Here is a 19,190-nt window from a genome sequence, read left to right as displayed (position 1 = left end):
CATTAATTTATTATTATTATTATTTTAGACATTATAATTACTATTATTATTATTATTATTATTTTCATTATTATTATTATTTTTTATTATTATTTTCATCATTATTATTTTTATTATTATTGTTTTAATTATTATTATTATTATTATTTTCATTATTATTGTTTTAATTGTTTTTATTATTGTTTTAATTATTATTATTTTATTTTTATTATTATTGTTTTAATTGTTTTTATTATTGTTTTAATTATTATTATTATTTTCATTATTATTGTTTTATTATTATTATTATTATTTTGTTTTTATTATTATTGTTTTAATTATTATTTTTATTATTATTATTATCATTATTTTTATTGTAATTATTACTAATATTATTTTATTTTTATTATTATTGTTTTAATTATTATTATTTTTAGTATTAGTTATTATTATTATCATAATTTTTATTGTAATTATTACTATTATTATTTTAAGATAGTTTAAGATAGTTATCTTAAGATATATTATTTTAAGATAATATTTTAAGATTTTAAGATAACCCGAACCCTATTAAATAATATTATTATTTTCATTATTACTGTTTTTATTATTATTATTATTTTAATTGTTTTGTTATTATTATTATTATTTTCATTATTAGTGTTTTAATTATTATTATTATTATTATTATTATTATTACATTTTAATAAACTGGAGTATTTCATTGCTGCACAGCCCGAGCACCATTTATTTATTATTAATTTGTATTAACGCTCTGTGCACAGTTGACTTGTTCTGACACTGGTGTCCTTAAACATTTTGATTTTGAATTATTTACTTATTTATTTATTTATTTACTTACATACATTTGTTGTTTTTTTGGCTCTACACTTGATCGTTCTGACAGTTTGACAGCAGCTTTTAAACTCTGCACCTCGAGTGTAGCAGAATTATCAGGCGCTATTAGCAGCAGGCGTCAAATGAATCTAAAGGTGTGAAGCAATGAGTGCACACACACACACACACACACACACACACACAGAGCAGGAAATGTGGCCTCGGTGTTGGTGTATTTTTACTCCGTCCGGCCCCCAACAAGAAAAGTGTGGACATCCTTGGTCTACACATTTTGCATTTACATTTATGGAATTTAGCTCCTCATCCAAAGCAACTTACTCAGGGGTCCAGCAGTGGCAACTTGGTGGTGAGGGGGCTTGAACCAGTGACCTCGCTAGTCCGGTACCTTAACCGCTGTGCCACCGCTGCCCATTAAGCAGACACTCTAATCTAAGCTTCTAATTATGACTGCATACAATTTGAGCAACAGAGGGTCAAGGGCCTTGGTCAGGTGTCCTGCGGCATCTTGGTACTGGTGGGGCTTGAACCAACAACCTTCCGATTACAGATTTCTGGAAGAACTGAAACTAATAGTAGAAAAACAAAACAAATAGTATTAAAATGGAGGGACCTCTGTGTGATTCTCACAGCTTCAACAACAGCCGCTCAAAAGACTTTGAAGTATGTCTGTGAGAATTTGTGCTCGTGTTCTGTATGGCTGAGCGCTGATGTCGGTCGAGAAAGCCTCAGTTGGTGTTCCCGTTCGTCCCAGAGCTATTTAGTGGAGCTGAGGTCAGGGCTCTGTGCAGAAAGCTCTTCTTGATGTGTTTATAGAGCTCGCTCGCTCACGCTGGAACATTAAAGGGCCTTCCCTAAACTGTTGCCGCAAGTCAGAAGCATGTAATTAATTGATAGTTGACTGTTAGGAACTGTTGTGGCTGAAACACATGAATTCAATAATTAGGGGCGTCCCAATACTTTTGAGAAACTGATCTTGTTTCTTTGCTCGCAGAAAAACGTCGATGTAAAAACCATCCGGGATCGTTTTCAGACCGGAGCCGCCCCGGTGGAAGTGAGTGGTGCAGTTCGTCCCAAACCCTCCGTCCACCAAACCCTCTCGGGTCCCACGATGCTGCCCAAAAAGCCGGCGCTGGAGGGGAACCACTTCGGCAGCTCTGCCGCGTCTCCGGCAGCCAGCGCCTCGTCCGTCCTCAAACCCAGCTACCTGAAGAACGTCGCCTCCAACAACAGCGCCCCCGAGCTCCTGAAGCCCAAAGACCTCATGAGCCGGTTTGAAAATGCGCAGAGCACAAACGCCAACGACGGCAAACCTCCATTCGCCAAAACCGCCAAACCGAAACCTCCGGATCTGAACAAGGACGGTGACTCGAAGCCCGTGTTTCCTAAACCGCCGCTGCTGAAACCGGTCGGCGCTTTGCCGGAGACCAAGCCTGCGTTCCCCAAACCTCCGTCTACCCTAACCAAACCCTCCGCCATCAGCAAATTCGAACCGAAACACGAGAGCGCGTCCTCGACGGGGGCGCCGGCGAGCGCCGCCACGCCGAAAATACCGGCGGCTCCCAAACCGAAGAGCACGTTGTCCGCGCTCAAGCAGCAGCCGGGAGAAGCCAAGGACGAAAGTCCGGTCCCGAAAACGCCCCAGAGCTCCGTCTCCGCCGTGAAGCAGTCCAGCTTCCGCGCCGCCCAGAATCTCTTCAACAAGGCAGAGGAAGCGGCGAAGGAGGATTCCAGATCGCCGAGCGGGAAAGAGTCGCCCGGCACGGCGCCCCGAGCCATCCCGAAGAAACCCAGCTACAAAGGAAAGCCCGCTCCGTCTGACGACCCGTCGGCACCTAAACGGAACCCGTTACCCAACATTTTGGCCCTTGGAACTCCACCGAGCAAGCCCAACAGACCCCCCAGGGTTAACATTGAGAAGTTTAAAAAGGCCGCGGAAACATCCAGTGACGGTAAGTCCAACTCAAACCATCAAAAAAATCAAAGCATGTTTCATTCATTCATTGTCTGTTTTACCCCTCTTTATCCTGGTCAGGGTCACAGTGGGTCTGGTTCAGTGGGCAAAAGGCAGGAAACACCCAGAACAGGTCACCAGTCCATCACACACAATTTCTAATATCTCAAATTGTCCTGATTGCACATCTTTGGACTGTGGGAGGAAACCGGAGCTCCCGGAAAAAACCCACACGGACACAGGGAGAACATGCAAACTCCACACAGAAAGGACTCAGACTGTCCGGCCAGGGAATCGAACCCAGGTCCTTCTCACTGTGAGGCGACGGCCTTACCCATTTACATTTACATTTTCGGCATTTAGCAGACGCCTTTATCCGAAGCGACTTACAGCTGTGACAGTATACAATCCAAGCAACTGAGGGTCAAGGGCCCCGCTCAAGGGCCCAATCCAGTACCTCACTGTGCCCCTTACCCACTGTGCCACCGTGCCGCCCGCATTATTCAGTCATTCACTGTCTGTTTTACAACCGCTTTATCTGGTACAATTCACCGCGCGAACACAGACCCACACACACACACACCTAGGATGACTTTAGTATCTGACAGCAACAGTTTAGGGAAGGCCCATTGCTGTTTCAGCATGAGTAAGCTCTATAAAAACTTGAAGAAAAGCTCAGTTTAAAAACAAAGGACTTCCAGCGTCCTGTACAGAGCCCTGACCTCAGCCCCGCTCAACAGCTCATACAAATGCTGCCAGCTTTTGACTGAATGGGCACAAATTCCCACAGACAAACGTCAAAGTCTTGTGAGAAGCTTCTCAGAAGAGCGGCTGTTGTTCTAGCTAAAAAAATCACACTCAGAAATATCACGTCCAACAGGCTCATGTCCGGATACTTTTGGCCATACAGTGCGTGTACATATATATGATGAGAGCTAAAGGTCGGAGGTCATCAGCTTGTGAAACGCTGTACGAGAGCGTTTCAGAGTCCACGAGCCTCAAACTTCCTCCTGCTGGTTTTACTGTTAGTAGCTGAAAATGGGAAGTTCAGATGAAGCTTTCATTTTCGGGTGGTGCTCTGAGTGTAACACAAACCCCCCCCCCCCCCCCCCCCACACACACACACACACACCCACAGAAGCGAGATGCCCAGCTACAGTTTCACTGCTAACCTAGCATGTAGCACGTACAGCTAACACCACACGCGTGAGGAACATGTGAGGAACGTGAATTAACTTAATGATTTAATAAATATATAAAAAAAATTAATGCATGAGTAAATAAATAAATGAATTCATTAATGAATAAATACATGAATAAATAAATGAATGAATAAATAAATAAATTAATTAATTAATTAATTAATTAATTAATTAATAAATGAATGAATGAATAAATAAATGAATAAATAAATGAATGAATAAATAAACAAATAAATGAAAAAATAATAAATGAATAAATAAATAAATGAATAAATGAATGAATGAATAAATAAATAAATAAATGAATAAATAAATGAATGAATAAATGAATACATAAATAAATAAATAAATAAATAAATGAGCGAGTAAATAAATGAATAAATGAATGAATGGATGAATGAATAAATAAATCAACAAATAAATGAAAAAATAAATAAATGAATAAATAAATAAATAAATAAATGAATAAATGAATGAATAAATAAATAAATAAATGAATAAATGAATAAATAAATAAATAAATAAATGAATAAATAAATGAATAAATAAATGAATGAATAAATAAATGAATGAATAAATAAATGAATGAATGAATGAATGAATGAATGAATAAATGAATGAATCCTGTTTCTCTTGCAGTATCTGAGATAAAGAAGCCGGTTCCTCCTCCACCTCCAGCGTCTCACCCGGTCAGTCAGCCAGCGCCAGCACTACCCCCGGCCCTGCCCCCAATTCTGCCCCCGACCCTGCCCCCGACTCTGCCCCCAACTCTGCCCCCGTCTCTGCCCCCTCGACCCACTGGACCCTCGTAAGTACCAACTTACATTTTCATTCAGTCACTGGAACGTTTAAACACTCTCTAAACATTTGTTTACATTCACGGTGGCTCGGTGGGTAGCACCGTCACCTCACAGCAAGAAGGTCCTGGGTTTGATCCCCAGGCCAGGCAGTCTTATTTCTGTGTGGAGTTTGCATGTTCTCCTCCGGGTGCTCCGGTTTCCTCCCACAGACCAAAGACATGCAGTCAGGATGACTGGAGATACTACAAATTACCCTGTGTGTGTGTGTGTGTGTGTGTGTGTGCTGTGTGATGGACTGGCGACCTTTCCGAGTTGTTTCCCGTCTTTTGACCAATGAATCGGACCCACTGCAACCCTGACCAGGATAAATAAATAAATGATGCCAGTACAGTAAAACTCAATGGCCACTTTATTAGGAACGTCTCTAAACCTGCTCATCTGGCATCATACACACTAAAACCCTCAGAGCGTATACACACACACTATACAGCCAAAACTATTTGGACACCTGACCATCAGCTTGTTGGACCTCCCATTTCAAAGTGTCTGTGGGAGTCTGGAAATTTGGACACTGAGAAAGCCTCAGTTGATGTTCCGGTTCATCCCAGAGCTGTTGAGTGGGGTTGAGGTCAGGGCTCTGTGCAGGACACTGGAGTTTCTCTTCATGTCTGTATAGAGCTCGCTCATGCCGGAACAGGTAAGGACCTTCCCTAAAGTGTTGCTGCAAAGTCAGAAGCACATCATTTCCTTTATATGATTGATTTATTACACCTGGCGTCCCGATACTTTTGTCTATATAGTGAATGTTGATGTATAGAAATGAATTGATTTTGAATCTGGTTTGACGGCAGGTCTCAGGGGGAGGATGAATACGACGACGTGGGTGAGTTAAAGCTTGGCGTCACCCTGTCCAAATACTTTTGATTCCTAAATATTAGAAAGAACCGATTATTTATTGTAAATTTTTTCCACTGCAGGAAACTCAGGACAGCAGTTCGAGGTAAGAACTCATGACATGATGGTGATACTTGGAGGGGTGTCCAAATACTTTTGGAACTAGAAAATCTTTCATTTTTAATTTGATCCTAATTTGTTTTGTGCAGGATGGTGAGGAGACGTATGAAGAGCTGGACTGGTATGATGTTTAACTCCAGTTATGATTCTGTGTCTATCAGCTTAGCAACGATCCCTCACCCTTACACGCACCATCAGATCCACATCTAATAGATCCCTCACCCTCACACGCAGCATCAGATCCACATCTAATAGATCCCTCACCCTCACACGCACCATCAGATCCACATCTAATAGATCCCTCACCCTCACACGCACCATCAGATCCACATCTAATAGATCCCTCACCCTCACACACACCATCAGATCCACATCTAATAGATCCCTCACCCTTACACGCACCATCAGATCCACATCTAATAGATCCCTCACCCTCACACGCAGCATCAGATCCACATCTAATAGATCCCTCACCCTCACACGCACCATCAGATCCACATCTAATAGATCGCTCACCCTCACACGCACCATCAGATCCACATCTAATAGATCCCTCACCCTCACACGCACCATCAGATCCACATCTAATAGATCCCTCACCCTCACACGCACCATCAGATCCACATCTAACAGATCCCTCACACGCACCATCAGATGTTAACACCATAAATGTTGCTGGTTTCTGTGCCTCACCAGCAGTCCTGTCGGGGTAAAAGAACAGGAGAAGAAACGTGAGAAGGAAGATAAGAAGCGAGCAGAACAGGAGAAGAAAGAACAGAAGGAGCGAGAGAGGAAAGAACAAGAAGCCCGAAAGAAATTCAAAGTGAGTTCTGAGCACATGGCTAGGTGCTTATTGTACACTGCCTTGGAAAAAGTATTCACCCCCCCCCTTCCTTCAACCATAACCGGTAACACACACTAGCCCACCAGTGCTGAGATCTTGAACTCTCAAGCTTGGCTATCACCCGTTCAGGCGGCTACACAGACACGATTGGCTGTTGTTGTTGATTGTCTCGTTCATGGTGCAATTGCGACCTCTGTTGGCCAGTGTGTGGCTCCTTGCACAATACAGTGCTCTGTGAGACCACGCCTCTTGCAGGTAAAAAGAAGCGATCCGTGACGCATGACGCGTGACGCCTCTGCTCTTCTTAATCAGGAGTAAAGGTGTCAGCGGAGACGAGAGAAATAGATTCCCACGTCTGGACTGGGTGGTGAATGTATAGACAGTATGTATAGGTAGGATGTATAGAAACTGTACAGTGTGTAACGTTTGACGTCTGTGCAGCTGACCGGTCCACTTCAGGTCATCCATAAAGGAACAGCGCGAGTGGACTGCAGGGGCATGAAGAACGACCTCAGCCTAAAACAGGGCGACTCCATCGAGATCATTCGCGTGACGGACAACCCAGAGGAGCGATGGCTCGCCCGGAGTCAGGACGGGTCGTGTAGGTGTCGCACGACTTCACACTCTCAGTACCGCACATGCACCAGCTCCAGATCTCACTTCATGGAACTCATAAGGCAGATTACACCAATCAGCCATAACATTAAAACCACCTCCTTGTTTCTACACTCACTGTCCATTTTATCAGCTCCACTTACCATATAGGAGCACTTTGTAGTTCTACAATTACTGACTGTAGTCCATCTGTTTCTCTGCATACTTTTTTAACCTGCTTTAACCCTGTTCTTCAATGGCCAGGACCCCCACAGGACCACCACAGAGCAGGTATTATTTAGGTGGTGGATGATTCTCAGCACTGCAGTGACACTGACATGGTGGTGGTGTGTTAGTGTGTGTTGTGCTGGTATGAGTGGATCAGACACAGCAGCGCTGCTGGAGTTTTTAAATGCCGTGTCCACTCACCGTCCACTCTGTTAGACACTCCTACCTAGTCGGTCCACCTTGTAGATGTAAAGTCAGAGACGATCGCTCATCTATTGCTGCTGTTTGAGTCGCTCATCTTCTAGACCTTCATCAGTGGTCACAGGACGCTGCCCACGGGGCGCTGTCGGCTGGATATTTTTGGTTGGTGGACGATTCTCAGTCCAGCAGTGACATTGAGGTGTTTAAAAACTCCAGCAGCGCTGCTGTGTCTGATCCACTCATACCAGCACAACACACACTAACACACCACCACCATGTCAGTGTCACTGCAGTGCTGAGAATCATCCACCACCTAAATAATACCTGCTCTGTGGTGGTCCTGTGGGGGGTCCTGACCATTGAAGAACAGGGTGAAAGGGAGCTAACAAAGCATGTAGAGAAACAGATGGACTACAGTCAGTAGTTGTAGAACTACAAAGTGCTTCTATATGGTAAGTGGAGCTGATAACATGGACAGTGAGTGTAGAAACAGGGAGGTGGTTTTAATGTTATGGCTGATCTGTGTATATTATATTATAAATTTTCTCCAAGAAAATGATGTGCATTTTTTAAATGTCCGAGTCCAAGTCAGTAACGTCTTTTATTTATAATTGAATATGTGACGTGTGGTTTTATCCTGGTCATGATTGTGTCACACAGATTGATTTACACGAGCGATTGTTTTTCAGACGGATTTGTTAAGATCGGATCGATTCTTATCGATACGGACTCACTGAAGAAGAAGGTGCAGCCTTCGCCCATCACTGACGGAGACGTGTACGATGATGTGGGATCTCATGAAGAGGCCGTCAGGTAGGGCATCGTCGTTCTGTCTACATAAATAAAAACAAACACTGTTAAAACATGGTTATAATTCTGTTTAGCTTCTGGTTTCAGATGTTTGGGAAATTCATGATTTATTTTCCTGTTTAGGAGCAGCAGTGGTCCAGGAGGTGAGTCTGAAATGTTCCTCACATTAATTCATACAGTGGGTCATTCTGTGTGGAGTTTGCATGTTCTCCCTGTGTCCATGTGGGTTTCCTCCAGGTGCTCCAAACACATGCAGTCAGGATAACTAGTCCTACGTGTGTATGTAGATGAATAAATGAACGAATGAATGGAGCACATCTAAAGATGCTTTATTTTGCAGCAGGTCATAACACTGAATGGCTTAGGCTACCACAGTTCAGATTCCAGCCAGTGCTATCAACCCGGTCTGTGCCTGACGAAGAGAGGTCGATGGAATTGTATCGCCACTGCACGATAGCGACATCTGCTGTCTGGTTGAGGTGGCTGCACTAGTGATGGATGATGTGCAGAGAGTATAGCGTGACTCTCCAAGCACCATAGGGCTCACTGTAAGGGATAAAAGATGCACCCGGTGACACTTCAGGGAGCCTTAAGCTGAGTGCCAGGTAGACTCTTAAAGCGTTTCCCCCCAGGTGTAGCGAGTAGCGTTTTAATGTGGTGCAGGAAATGCTTTGAAGTGCAGTTCAGAGAGATCTAGGGGCAGTTGTAGCCTAGCGGGTAAGGTACCAGACTAGTAATCAAAAGGTCGCTGGTTCAAGCCCCATAACAGCCAGGTTGCCACTGTTGGACCCTTGAGCAAGGCCCTTAACCCTAAATTGCTTAGACAATATATACTGTCGCTTTGGATGAAAGCATCTGCTAAATGTTGAAAATGTAAATCTACCCTTCCTGTCTACCTGCGCCCCCCTCCCTCCTGCCAGCCAGTGTGGGCACGGGGAGGTTACTTTGGCCACTTTGGTACCTCGTATTAAAAATACTCAGCGTGGGAACACCTTACTGCTCTTTGTGTAAGACAGAAAGGTTTCGTGAAGGTTATTTGAAGGTTACGTGAGGGCTAAGAAACTGTATTCTGTATTCAGTTGTTCTGCCTCCACCACCAGAGGGCGACGTGTACGACGAGGTGGACGACCCCAACCTCAACATCAGGTGAGTAGACGAACGAGACACGTCACACCTGTAGGAGTAACGTAGATGGACAAAATATCCGAAACCCAAAACAATATACACATATAAAGGAGTTTCTATAGGAGTCCTGAAGGATTTGTGGTGGGAGGATATTCTGGTATAAAGGGGACATGATTTGAAACGAGGCATGCGCCATAGGGTGCACCGGGTCTAGTCAAATGATCTCAGGACCAAATTAGACAAGATTTGAGATTTTTTTTCTATAAACACTTTAGAATAAAGTAACGCTTATGAACGTGTTATTAAGTCTAATGTAGGTGCATGTATTTGTGTGTGTTTATGATGCATCATGATGTCTGATCTGTGCCATGTCCTGTCCCTGCACTAGCAGCCTGGAGTTCAGGCTTCACCCAAAACCTCTCAGCTTCTTACGAAGGGTAAAGGCCCCGCCCGAGAGGAGAAAAAGCCCCGTCAGCACTGACCAGTAAATCTCTTTTTAGTAAGACGGAACGGGACGCGTTCCTACGTTAAATCAAATGACCTCCTGATCGGATCTGATGAATCGATTACTGTCATGATCTACACGAATAATTTCACACCAAAATTCACCAAACTAAATCACAACCATCACTTACTCTGTTCCTCCGAAATCCAGCTTCAGATTCTATTAACATTTCACTCACCGCCGTGCTTATTAACCCTTCAAATCATCTCCTGCATGAACAAATATTTCCGCTCTCGGAACACAACACGAATCGGAAGCACGTTTTACCACAGAACAGTAGAAATGACTTTTATTAAGGATTAATGTGTAATAAAAAGGGTGCTTGGGTGGCGTAGTGGTCTATAACGCTATCTGGGTCCAGATCTCAATGGTGCTGTCGTCTGGCCAGGTGTCTGTCTGTTTATTAGGATGTCTTTGTACTGTGGGAGGAAACCGGGGCACCCGGAGGAAACCTACACACGACACGGGGAGAACATGCAAACTCACACAGAAAGGACCCAGATTGCCCCACCTGGGGATCGAACCCAGGACCTTCTTGCGGTGAGGCAACAGTGCTACCCACTTAGCCACCAGGCCAGGTGTCTACACAGAAACGTTTGGGTATGTCTGAGGGGGGGTGTAAGAGGATGATGGCCAAAGCCTAGTTACAGACTGGCACCCTGTCCTGCCCTGCTCCCAGTGTTTCCCAGTGAAATCAGACCCATCGTGACCCTGACCAGGTTAAAGCACTTTAAGAAAATAAAATGAAATTAAATGAAAGGAAGCAAGGAACAAAACAACTAAAAAAATCAACTAAAAAACTGTGCTATCAGTTTTATCTACAAATGTAGTATTTGGAGTCGATTCACCAGATTTACGACAACAAACAACCATCATCACACATAAACAAATCTACAGAACAAAGAATTAAATATTAGAGGGTTTTTTTTTACGAGATTTACTTGTGGAAAGAATCCTGGTTCCTTTAAGTGTCGGAGCAGCATTTTTGTTTACTTTCTCTGTGTCTAGATATAGAGGCTTAAATTTACCTAACACTTATGTTAACCGTTTATAATAAAACCTTTACATATTTATACAAAATCTTTAAGTGAATATCACAATAAATCCTCGATTCTGATTCGGTCAAAATCAAAAATTTAATATCATTTGACATTTATTTTATTTTTAAAATTGGTTTTAGATTGTATTGTTCTCTACATTTCTGTAATCATAGTCCTGACAACAATCCTCCTGTTGATCCGAGCTTGGGACCTGCACTGATTTTTGTTCCCTAACGCCTAGGTTTACGTACCACCATTCACCTCCTGTATTTACTAGCAGTAAAGAAATTAAGCTTCAAATTAATTTCCTTCCATCTTAATGTTCTTCATTAATAATATTATTAATAATCAGGTGAGAGTCATTTAATCAACAAGTTAGTTTGCTTAATATAAGATGCAGCCACAACTGATCAAAATATGGCTTAATAACACACATATTCACACATATTTCTTTTTACATCTTAAAATATATCAATAATATACATTTAATAACAGTATTTTGCAAATCATACAGTGTTTATACTAGAAGATCGTCAATGCAAATGAAATGTAAACTAAAATCGGCAAAAGTAAATTGGTAAAACTAAAACGAAAAAGTAAAGATTCTAACATTTATATTGTAGATCAATATATGTAATTTATAATTCTTTAAATATTAATAATATATAAGAAATATGTCTTTATACCTGACCAGCCTGGTCGACACTGACCAGAACGAACTGACTGTTTGGAATCACGTCCATGCAGCAACAGCGCCCTCTACTTTCTGTAATGGAAATCGCCAAAACACACAGTAAAATGAATTAAATCTAAATTAACCCGAAGCAAAATTAGATAAATATAAATGAATAACATTTAAACAACAATAATAAATTGTATCAGACAGCAGGTCTGTGATTTTAAAACGTTTAACGGGAATAAAATGCACACTAACTCCTATGTACTAAAAACGTTGATCACATGAACCTGGGTTTGCTGCTCTTGTCTAGATTCGCACCGAATCTGATGAAGCTGATGAGTCCAGGCACCACACACCCACCCATTTACTCACCCACTCACTCCCCCACTCACACCTGGGGCCAATTTAAAGCAGCCAATCCAACTTCTGCCTGCTGTGAAGTGAATTGATACTGAAGTACTGATGAGAAACCACAACAGAACCAGTAATAAGAGCTGAGGATCAAACCCAGGTCCTCAGGGCCGTGTTACTGTGCGGCATACACACTTCCAGCTCATCACCAGTCCCCTAGTTTAGATTTTAATAGACATTCACTTTGATTAGCTGTTAGCTACGTTAGCCTCCTAGCATCTGTGCATTATGAGGTCAAACGTGCTCGTACATATTTTGATTGATCAACTTGATTGTGATTGGTGGAAAATTTGCTGAATTATTTCATTAACAATTAATATTTCTATTGTAACGGGTCTCGTTTTTATTCTAACATCTTAACTTTTGATTTGAATTTATTCTTTCTTGCTAATCAAAATCTAAACTTTGTGAGAAACTTAGCTTCAAGTCTGTGTGCCACCAAGAATCACTTGTATTTGTACCGTTTTAAAATATTATTAATAAAAAAATGATTATTTTATTTATTTATTGTTTATTACATATAACTTCATATTGTTTTATTAGCAGCGAATTAAGAAGGTCCTGGGTTCGATCCCCAGGCGGGGCGGTCAAGTCCTTTCTGTGCGGAGTTTGCATGTTCTCCCCGTGTCCGTGTGGGTTTCCTCCCACAGTCCAAAAACATGCCACCAGGCTAATTGGAAACACTGAATTGGCCTATAGATACCTAGCCACTAGATGCACAAACCAGTGCATTGTAGTGCCGGTCCCAAGCCCGGATGAATAGGGAGGGTCGTGTCAGGAAGGGCATCCGGCGTAAAAACTGAAATCCCGCCGGCGACCCCTAACGGGAAGAAGCCGGAAATGCCGACCCCGTAATCGAAAAACGGGACAAAGGCTGAGGAACAAGAAGAAGATTAGCAGTGAATTAATGTTTTTCGGTTGCTCCCGTTAGGGGGCATCAGAGCATTTTTAGTTTATTTGTTTGTTTGTTTTTAACACCCTTTTTGATGCAACCCTCCTATTAATCCAGGCTTGGGACCTGCACTAAGGGTGCACTGATATTTGTCCCTCCAAAACCTAGGTTCATGTCCCTCCATGCACCTTCTGTATTTATGAGGAACCTTAATTTTCCCTTCTTGGTGTTCTCCAAAAATTAAGACGATCCCAAGCAGGTTCCTTTTATATCCCTGCAATATACAGTAATTGAGCACTTTATTAGGAACACCTATCTGGTGCATTATTTCATAAGCTCCACCTGCCATATAGATGAGTGTGTGTATACAATTACTGACTGTAGCCCATTACTTATTCTGTAATTCCTAACCCTAACCCTCCACTCCACTAATGACACAATAGTGCATGTTGGTCAGACGTGAGTGCATCAGGTGCAGCAGTGTTGTTGGGATTTTTGAGCACCTTAGTGTCAGTGTTGGTAGGAGAACAGCGCTCCAGCCGAATATGTGATCAGGACATTTCAAACATGCATTGTGTCTCTAACTGTCCACCTACAACCAGCGCTAACAGGGTGTGCGTTTATAATAAAAAGGCCAAGACGTTTAAACAGGGCTTTAAAATCCCAACACTGCTGCACCTGCTACACTTATACATACATGGAACGACACACACTACCATATTAATACCATGTTAGTGTCAGTGCAGCATGAGAATGATACACCACACAAACATCATCTGGTCAGCGGGAGTCAAGCTACAGTCAGTAATTGTAATCTGGTTTCATAAATCCTGCCAAACGTCTAATTCATTCATTTTTAAAATTAAAATAGATATTTTTAAAATCTATAAACTCCAAATAAGAGTACTTATAGGAGTAAAATGTGATCTTGGTGGTGCACTCAGGTTACTATACTGATGCTGGCACGAGGTTATTGTTTATTTTTGTGTATTTTCAGGGTTCCTCCTCCTCCACAGTTCAGCCCCGAGGGAAATTCAGGTAAATTTTACTCACACTTGACACACACTGAGCATAAACAGCTACAAATTAATATCACATGTCCATACAGTGATGTGGAAAAGTAATCAACCCCGAAAAAAAAACGTATTATTACACAAAATAAACTTGAGTAAAACATTTCTGGGGACAAACAAACAATATTAATTGTTAATAATTATAATATAATATTATAGTAATTATAAGATCCTACACCCATAAACACATCAACCATTTAACTCGTGATATAAATGAACACAAATGTGTGTTTTGTCATCAGCACCCGGTGATCAGGATGTTTATGACGACGTGGGTACCTTCCCCAGCCCTCCTCCCATCAGCAGGTACGAGAACCTCTAACAGGAAATGATCCGAAGGTTCCTGGATGTCACGGTCGGGCCCCTGAGCAGGGCCTTTAACCCTAATACATAACACTTGCTCTCGTGTTGATTTTTTTTCCCAGTATGCCGAAGCAGGTGAAACACGATTCAAAGACGCAGAAGAAATTCGAGAAGGAGGAGAAGGATTTCAGGAAGAAGTTTAAGGTACGAGCTCAATCCTGCATCACATACATGCAAAATAGTACGTGGCCAAAAGTATGTGGACATCACATTGTGGGCATAGTCTGAGGAAAGTCCTTTCCAAGACGTGGCTTGACCACCTTGGCGTGATGGTAAAAGCCACGCTGCTGGAAACAGCACTGAGTTCCGGGGACACGGCGTTACGTGAAGGTGCATATCATTACATAAATCTAGCTGCTGGGGGGACACATCAGTGCACTCCTAGTGCAGGTCACAAGCTCATATATAGGAGGGTCATCCATCGTAAAATGAAAGAAATGATTCATTTGGGCTCTGGTGGTGCTGCAGTATATTACACTGACCCCAATCATTCTGATTATATTGACACAAGAAGACACAAGTCTGACCGGGGAGTCGAACCCAAGCCCTTCCTACCCACTGCTCTACAGTGCCACCCTTTGAACCGAACAGTAACCAGTACAAAGGGTCTCAAATGTTGTGTAAAGGAATCATGTGATCCTAAAAGCATTTGATGTATTTTGATTTGAACTTGGCGCTCGCTACAGCACTCCTGGGATCCATGGTTCAAACCCCAAGCTGTGCAATCAGTCGATCGGGCACCTACATACAGACATGAACGATTGTCTTTTTTCCCCCCGATTCTCCTCCCAATCTAGTCATATCCAATTACCCCACTGCAATATGCGAGCCGTGACTAACACCCCCCCCCCCCCGTCACGTGTGCAGTAGCCGACTGCATCTTTTCACCTGCACAAGGCGAGTTCATATGCGGATCAGCTTTGTGTACGGAGACCCAGACCCTGATCAGCCAGCAGAGGGCGTAACTGCATCAGTTATGAGGAATCCCTTCCGGCACCCTCCTTGAACAACAGGCTAATCATTGTTCATGTAGGCGCTGTGCCACCTGAGCACCATGAACGATTATGTCTGAGGTGCGGATGGATTGGCGTCCTCAAAACCCGAACCCAACGTGACCCTGACCAGGGTAAAGCGGTGGTACAACATGAAGCGTGTATTTCAGTTTTTCTCAAGTCACGTCTCACGTCAGATTTCACCCCCCTGTGTGTTTCAGTACGACGGCGAGATCCAGGTCCAGTACAAAGTGACAGTGGAGAACAGTAAGAAAGGCAGCGGGAAGGATTTGACCGTCCAGGCCGGGGAGACGCTGGACGTCATCAGCAGCTCCGATCCTGATAAACTCATCTGCAGGAACAAAGATGGAAAGTGTGCGTGTTGTTTCTGACTTTCTAACTCGACCGTGACAGACACTCCTGGTCAAAAATAAATAAATACAAAATGGACCAAAGCAAAAGGCCAAAACATTAACCGTAAATCGTTTAGTGAGGAAATAGCAGTACCTAAGGGGTTTTAATACAGAAGGTGCATGGTGCTACCTGACATCAGTGTACCCTTAGTGCAGGTCACAGGCCCTGATAAATAGATTTATCCGTACAGAGGGGCATCCAGAGCACCCAAAGGTGCTATCGTCCAGTCAGGCGTCTCCATGGGCATGATTGGTGAAAACAGCCTAGTCACTGGGAGGTGCACTTGTCAGTGCGCTCTCAGTGCAGGTCCCAAGCCCGGATAGAAATAGGAGGGTTGCGTCAGGAAGGGCATCCATGCCGAGTCTGGTATGAGGACCGAATCCGCTGTGGCGACGCCTAAACACGGGAGCAGCCGGAAGGAAAAATGAACAAGTCTGGTTAAGTGAGCTGGTGTGGCGTGATGGTAACCTGCCTGAGTTCCGGTGCAACATTATGTGAAGATGCATATCATCAGTGCACTCGTAGTGCAGGTCACAAGCTCGTATAGAAATCTGGACCCTGACCGAGCTAAAACCATCTGTAAAAACCAGCATATTTTTTTTTTGCCCAGGAGTATAGTAGACACTATTATACATAACATAATCAAACGCTTGCTGATTGCTGTGAGAATCCACAGACAGGGTTTTCACACATTTCAGAGAGGACGGGTGCTAGTCTGCAGTCCTGAATTATTCAGTCTGATCAAATGCAATAACAGAGGCAATCAGAAACTAACGTGCTCGCTAACCCATTCACGTGTTTGTTTACAGTTGGATACGTCCTGACGAGCTGCATCCAGTCTGAGTACGTTCTGATTTATACAATTGTAATCGTTACTTCATTTGTAAATAAATTAAAATAATAACACGTCTCCTGTTTCCACAGGGATAACGACATCTACGTCGACGTTGAAAACGGTACGCTGCTTTAAATAATAGTTGTTTTCACTCTTCATAGATCATTAACTATCATTAAAAAGTGTGTAACCTCTGCCATCCGTCTGGGCTGGGCGGCTACATGAACGACGATTGGCTGTTGTTCACAGGGTGGGAGAGCCGGACCAGGGTTCCTCCTAACTGGTGCATTTATGACCTCTGCTGGCTGATTGAGGGATAATGCTGATCAGGGTGTGTCTCTCCATGCACAAAGCTGATCCGCATATGAACTCGCCTTGTGCAGGTGAAAAGATGCAGTCGGCTACTGCACACGTGTCGGAGGGGGCGTGTGTCAGTTGCGAAGCTCCTCAGTTAGCAGTGGAGGGTTGTATCGGTAGAGGTGAAGCGTAACGCAATCAGGGTAATTGGATACGACTAGATTGGTCGAAGCCTCGAGTTTGCCGTGTTTGAGGGAGGAACAAAAGGTCGTTCAGGGTCTTTTCCTGCTGCCACTGTGATACGTGATCTCCTCCATGCCCGGACGGCTGACAGCATAGCAGACCTGAGATTTGAACTTGCAAGCCTCAGATCTCAGCACTGATGAGCCTGCATATTTACCGCTGCACAACCCGAGCGCCTGAAATGTTTTCTTACGTTTTTAACCTCTAAATTCCACCCAACGTGCCTTTAATTCAGAGTTGCGTTCACAATTACTGCTGATTTACGGGAGCTCGGAGTAGAACCGATGCTCCTTCGTGTGGTTCGGACATCTGATAAGGATGCCTCCTGGACGCCTCCCTTCGGAGGTATACCAGGCACGGCCGACTGGGAGCCCATGACCCGCTGGAGGGATTATATCTCCCAGCTGGCATGGGAACGCCCGGGGATCCCACCAGAGGAGCTGGTAGAAGCGGCGGGGGAGAGAGATGCCCGGGACTCTTTGCTTGCACTGTTGCCACCGCGACCCTGAATGGATAAGCGGAACAGATGATGATGATGATGAATATAAAGCAGATTAAACAGTGTGAAATGTTTATTAAAAAAAAGTCAAATAAAATTTTTGTACCTATTTTTAGTGCTGACATTTACTTTTATTTTTAATTTTATGTTTGCAGACTGTATCTACGATAACGACTAAGGATGGTCGAACCCTCGTGACGCAGAGGACTCTCTCAGGAGTCCCGGCTGGTTTTATTTATTGTGTGAACTGTATAAAGACAAAACGAAGCGACCCAATCACCTGATCCGAACCATGAGCAGCGTGGTGCACGTAAACATTTGGGGGGGGAAAATGCAGCCAAACTAAAATATAACGGGCGTGGCTTTAAATAACGAGACTGACACGAGTCTTGACCGTTGGAATTTGTACCCATTCAGTCAGATGAGCGGTTAAGGTTGGGATGAACTAGAAAGTCGACTGCGAGTCAGGCCTTCTCACTCACTCACTTTCTTAACCTCTTATCCAGTTAGGGTCGCAGGGGGGTGCTGGAGCCTATCCCAGCTTTTCAATGGGCGCAAGGCACACAGTAACACCCTGGGCGGGGCGCCAGTCCATCGCAGGGCAGATACACACACACACACACTCATTCACCGATAGGCCAATTCAGTGTCTCCAATGAACCTGACTGCATGTTTTTGGACTGTGGGAGGAAACCGGAGCTCCCGGAGGAAACCCACGCAGACACGGGGAGAACATGCAAACTCCGCACAGAAAGGACCCGGACCGCCCCGCCTGGGGATCGAACCCAGGACCTTCTTGCTGTGAGGTGAGCCACCGTGCCTCCCTCAGGCCTTCTCATCTAACCATTTACAGTACAGTATTTACAGTACAGTACTGTGACAGTATACTATCTAAGCAATTGAGGGTTAAGGGCCTTTCTGAAGGGCCCAACAGTGGCAACCTGGCAGTGGTGGGGCTTGAACCTGCTTCCTTTTGATTACTAGTCCAGTACCTTAACCACTACCCTACAACTACCTACAATCAAGTCGATTGATGTTAGACGAGCTTCTACTTCATCTCAACCTTGACCGCTCCTTTGACTCAATGGGTACAAATTCCACAGACACACTCCGAAATCCTAGGGAAGGTCTTTTCAGAGTACATAGTGGTGCCCACGGTTTTAAAACGTCTAACAAGCTCATGGTCAGGTGTCCATAAACTTTTGGCCGTGTTTGTAGCACCAGTACCTCCAGTATTTTTATCTTTATAGTTCCAGTCTCAGTTTGAATAAAGATTTAAGAAAGATTAAAAGAATAAACAAACTACAGATCCTTTTTTTTGTTCGTTAGTTTACTGTGTTG

At 43.5% G+C, this 19,190-nt stretch overlaps 1 protein-coding gene across 2 annotated transcripts in view; it reads left to right on the top strand.

Moving 5' to 3' along the window:
* fyb1b (FYN binding protein 1 b) overlaps positions 1-19,154 on the top strand; it is a 36,236-nt gene extending 17,082 nt beyond the window's left edge. Inside the window, exons 2-19 of one of the 2 annotated variants that reach the window (XM_063012016.1) lie at positions 1,829-2,786; positions 4,630-4,798; positions 5,642-5,673; positions 5,768-5,790; positions 5,894-5,925; positions 6,504-6,627; positions 7,090-7,249; positions 8,361-8,484; positions 8,605-8,624; positions 9,561-9,627; positions 9,998-10,090; positions 14,131-14,171; positions 14,449-14,512; positions 14,632-14,713; positions 15,783-15,936; positions 16,785-16,818; positions 16,900-16,931; positions 18,005-19,154. In XM_063012016.1, the coding sequence (XP_062868086.1) occupies positions 1,829-2,786; positions 4,630-4,798; positions 5,642-5,673; positions 5,768-5,790; positions 5,894-5,925; positions 6,504-6,627; positions 7,090-7,249; positions 8,361-8,484; positions 8,605-8,624; positions 9,561-9,627; positions 9,998-10,090; positions 14,131-14,171; positions 14,449-14,512; positions 14,632-14,713; positions 15,783-15,936; positions 16,785-16,818; positions 16,900-16,931; positions 18,005-18,027 (2,232 nt within the window). In that variant the 3' untranslated portion in view covers positions 18,028-19,154. Of the gene's footprint in view, positions 1-1,828; positions 2,787-4,629; positions 4,799-5,641; positions 5,674-5,767; positions 5,791-5,893; positions 5,926-6,500; positions 6,628-7,089; positions 7,250-8,360; positions 8,485-8,604; positions 8,625-9,560; positions 9,628-9,997; positions 10,091-14,130; positions 14,172-14,448; positions 14,513-14,631; positions 14,714-15,782; positions 15,937-16,784; positions 16,819-16,899; positions 16,932-18,004 lie in introns of both variants that reach the window. The other variant, XM_063012015.1, reaches the window with a different exon arrangement.
* The last annotated feature ends 36 nt before the right edge of the window (positions 19,155-19,190 follow it).

This window comes from Trichomycterus rosablanca, chromosome 16 (genome assembly GCF_030014385.1).
Source record: "Trichomycterus rosablanca isolate fTriRos1 chromosome 16, fTriRos1.hap1, whole genome shotgun sequence".
Classification (NCBI taxonomy): Eukaryota; Metazoa; Chordata; class Actinopteri; order Siluriformes; family Trichomycteridae; genus Trichomycterus; species Trichomycterus rosablanca.
The sequence above is the reverse complement of the archived record's forward strand: the minus strand, read 5'-3'. Positions and strand labels throughout refer to the sequence as shown.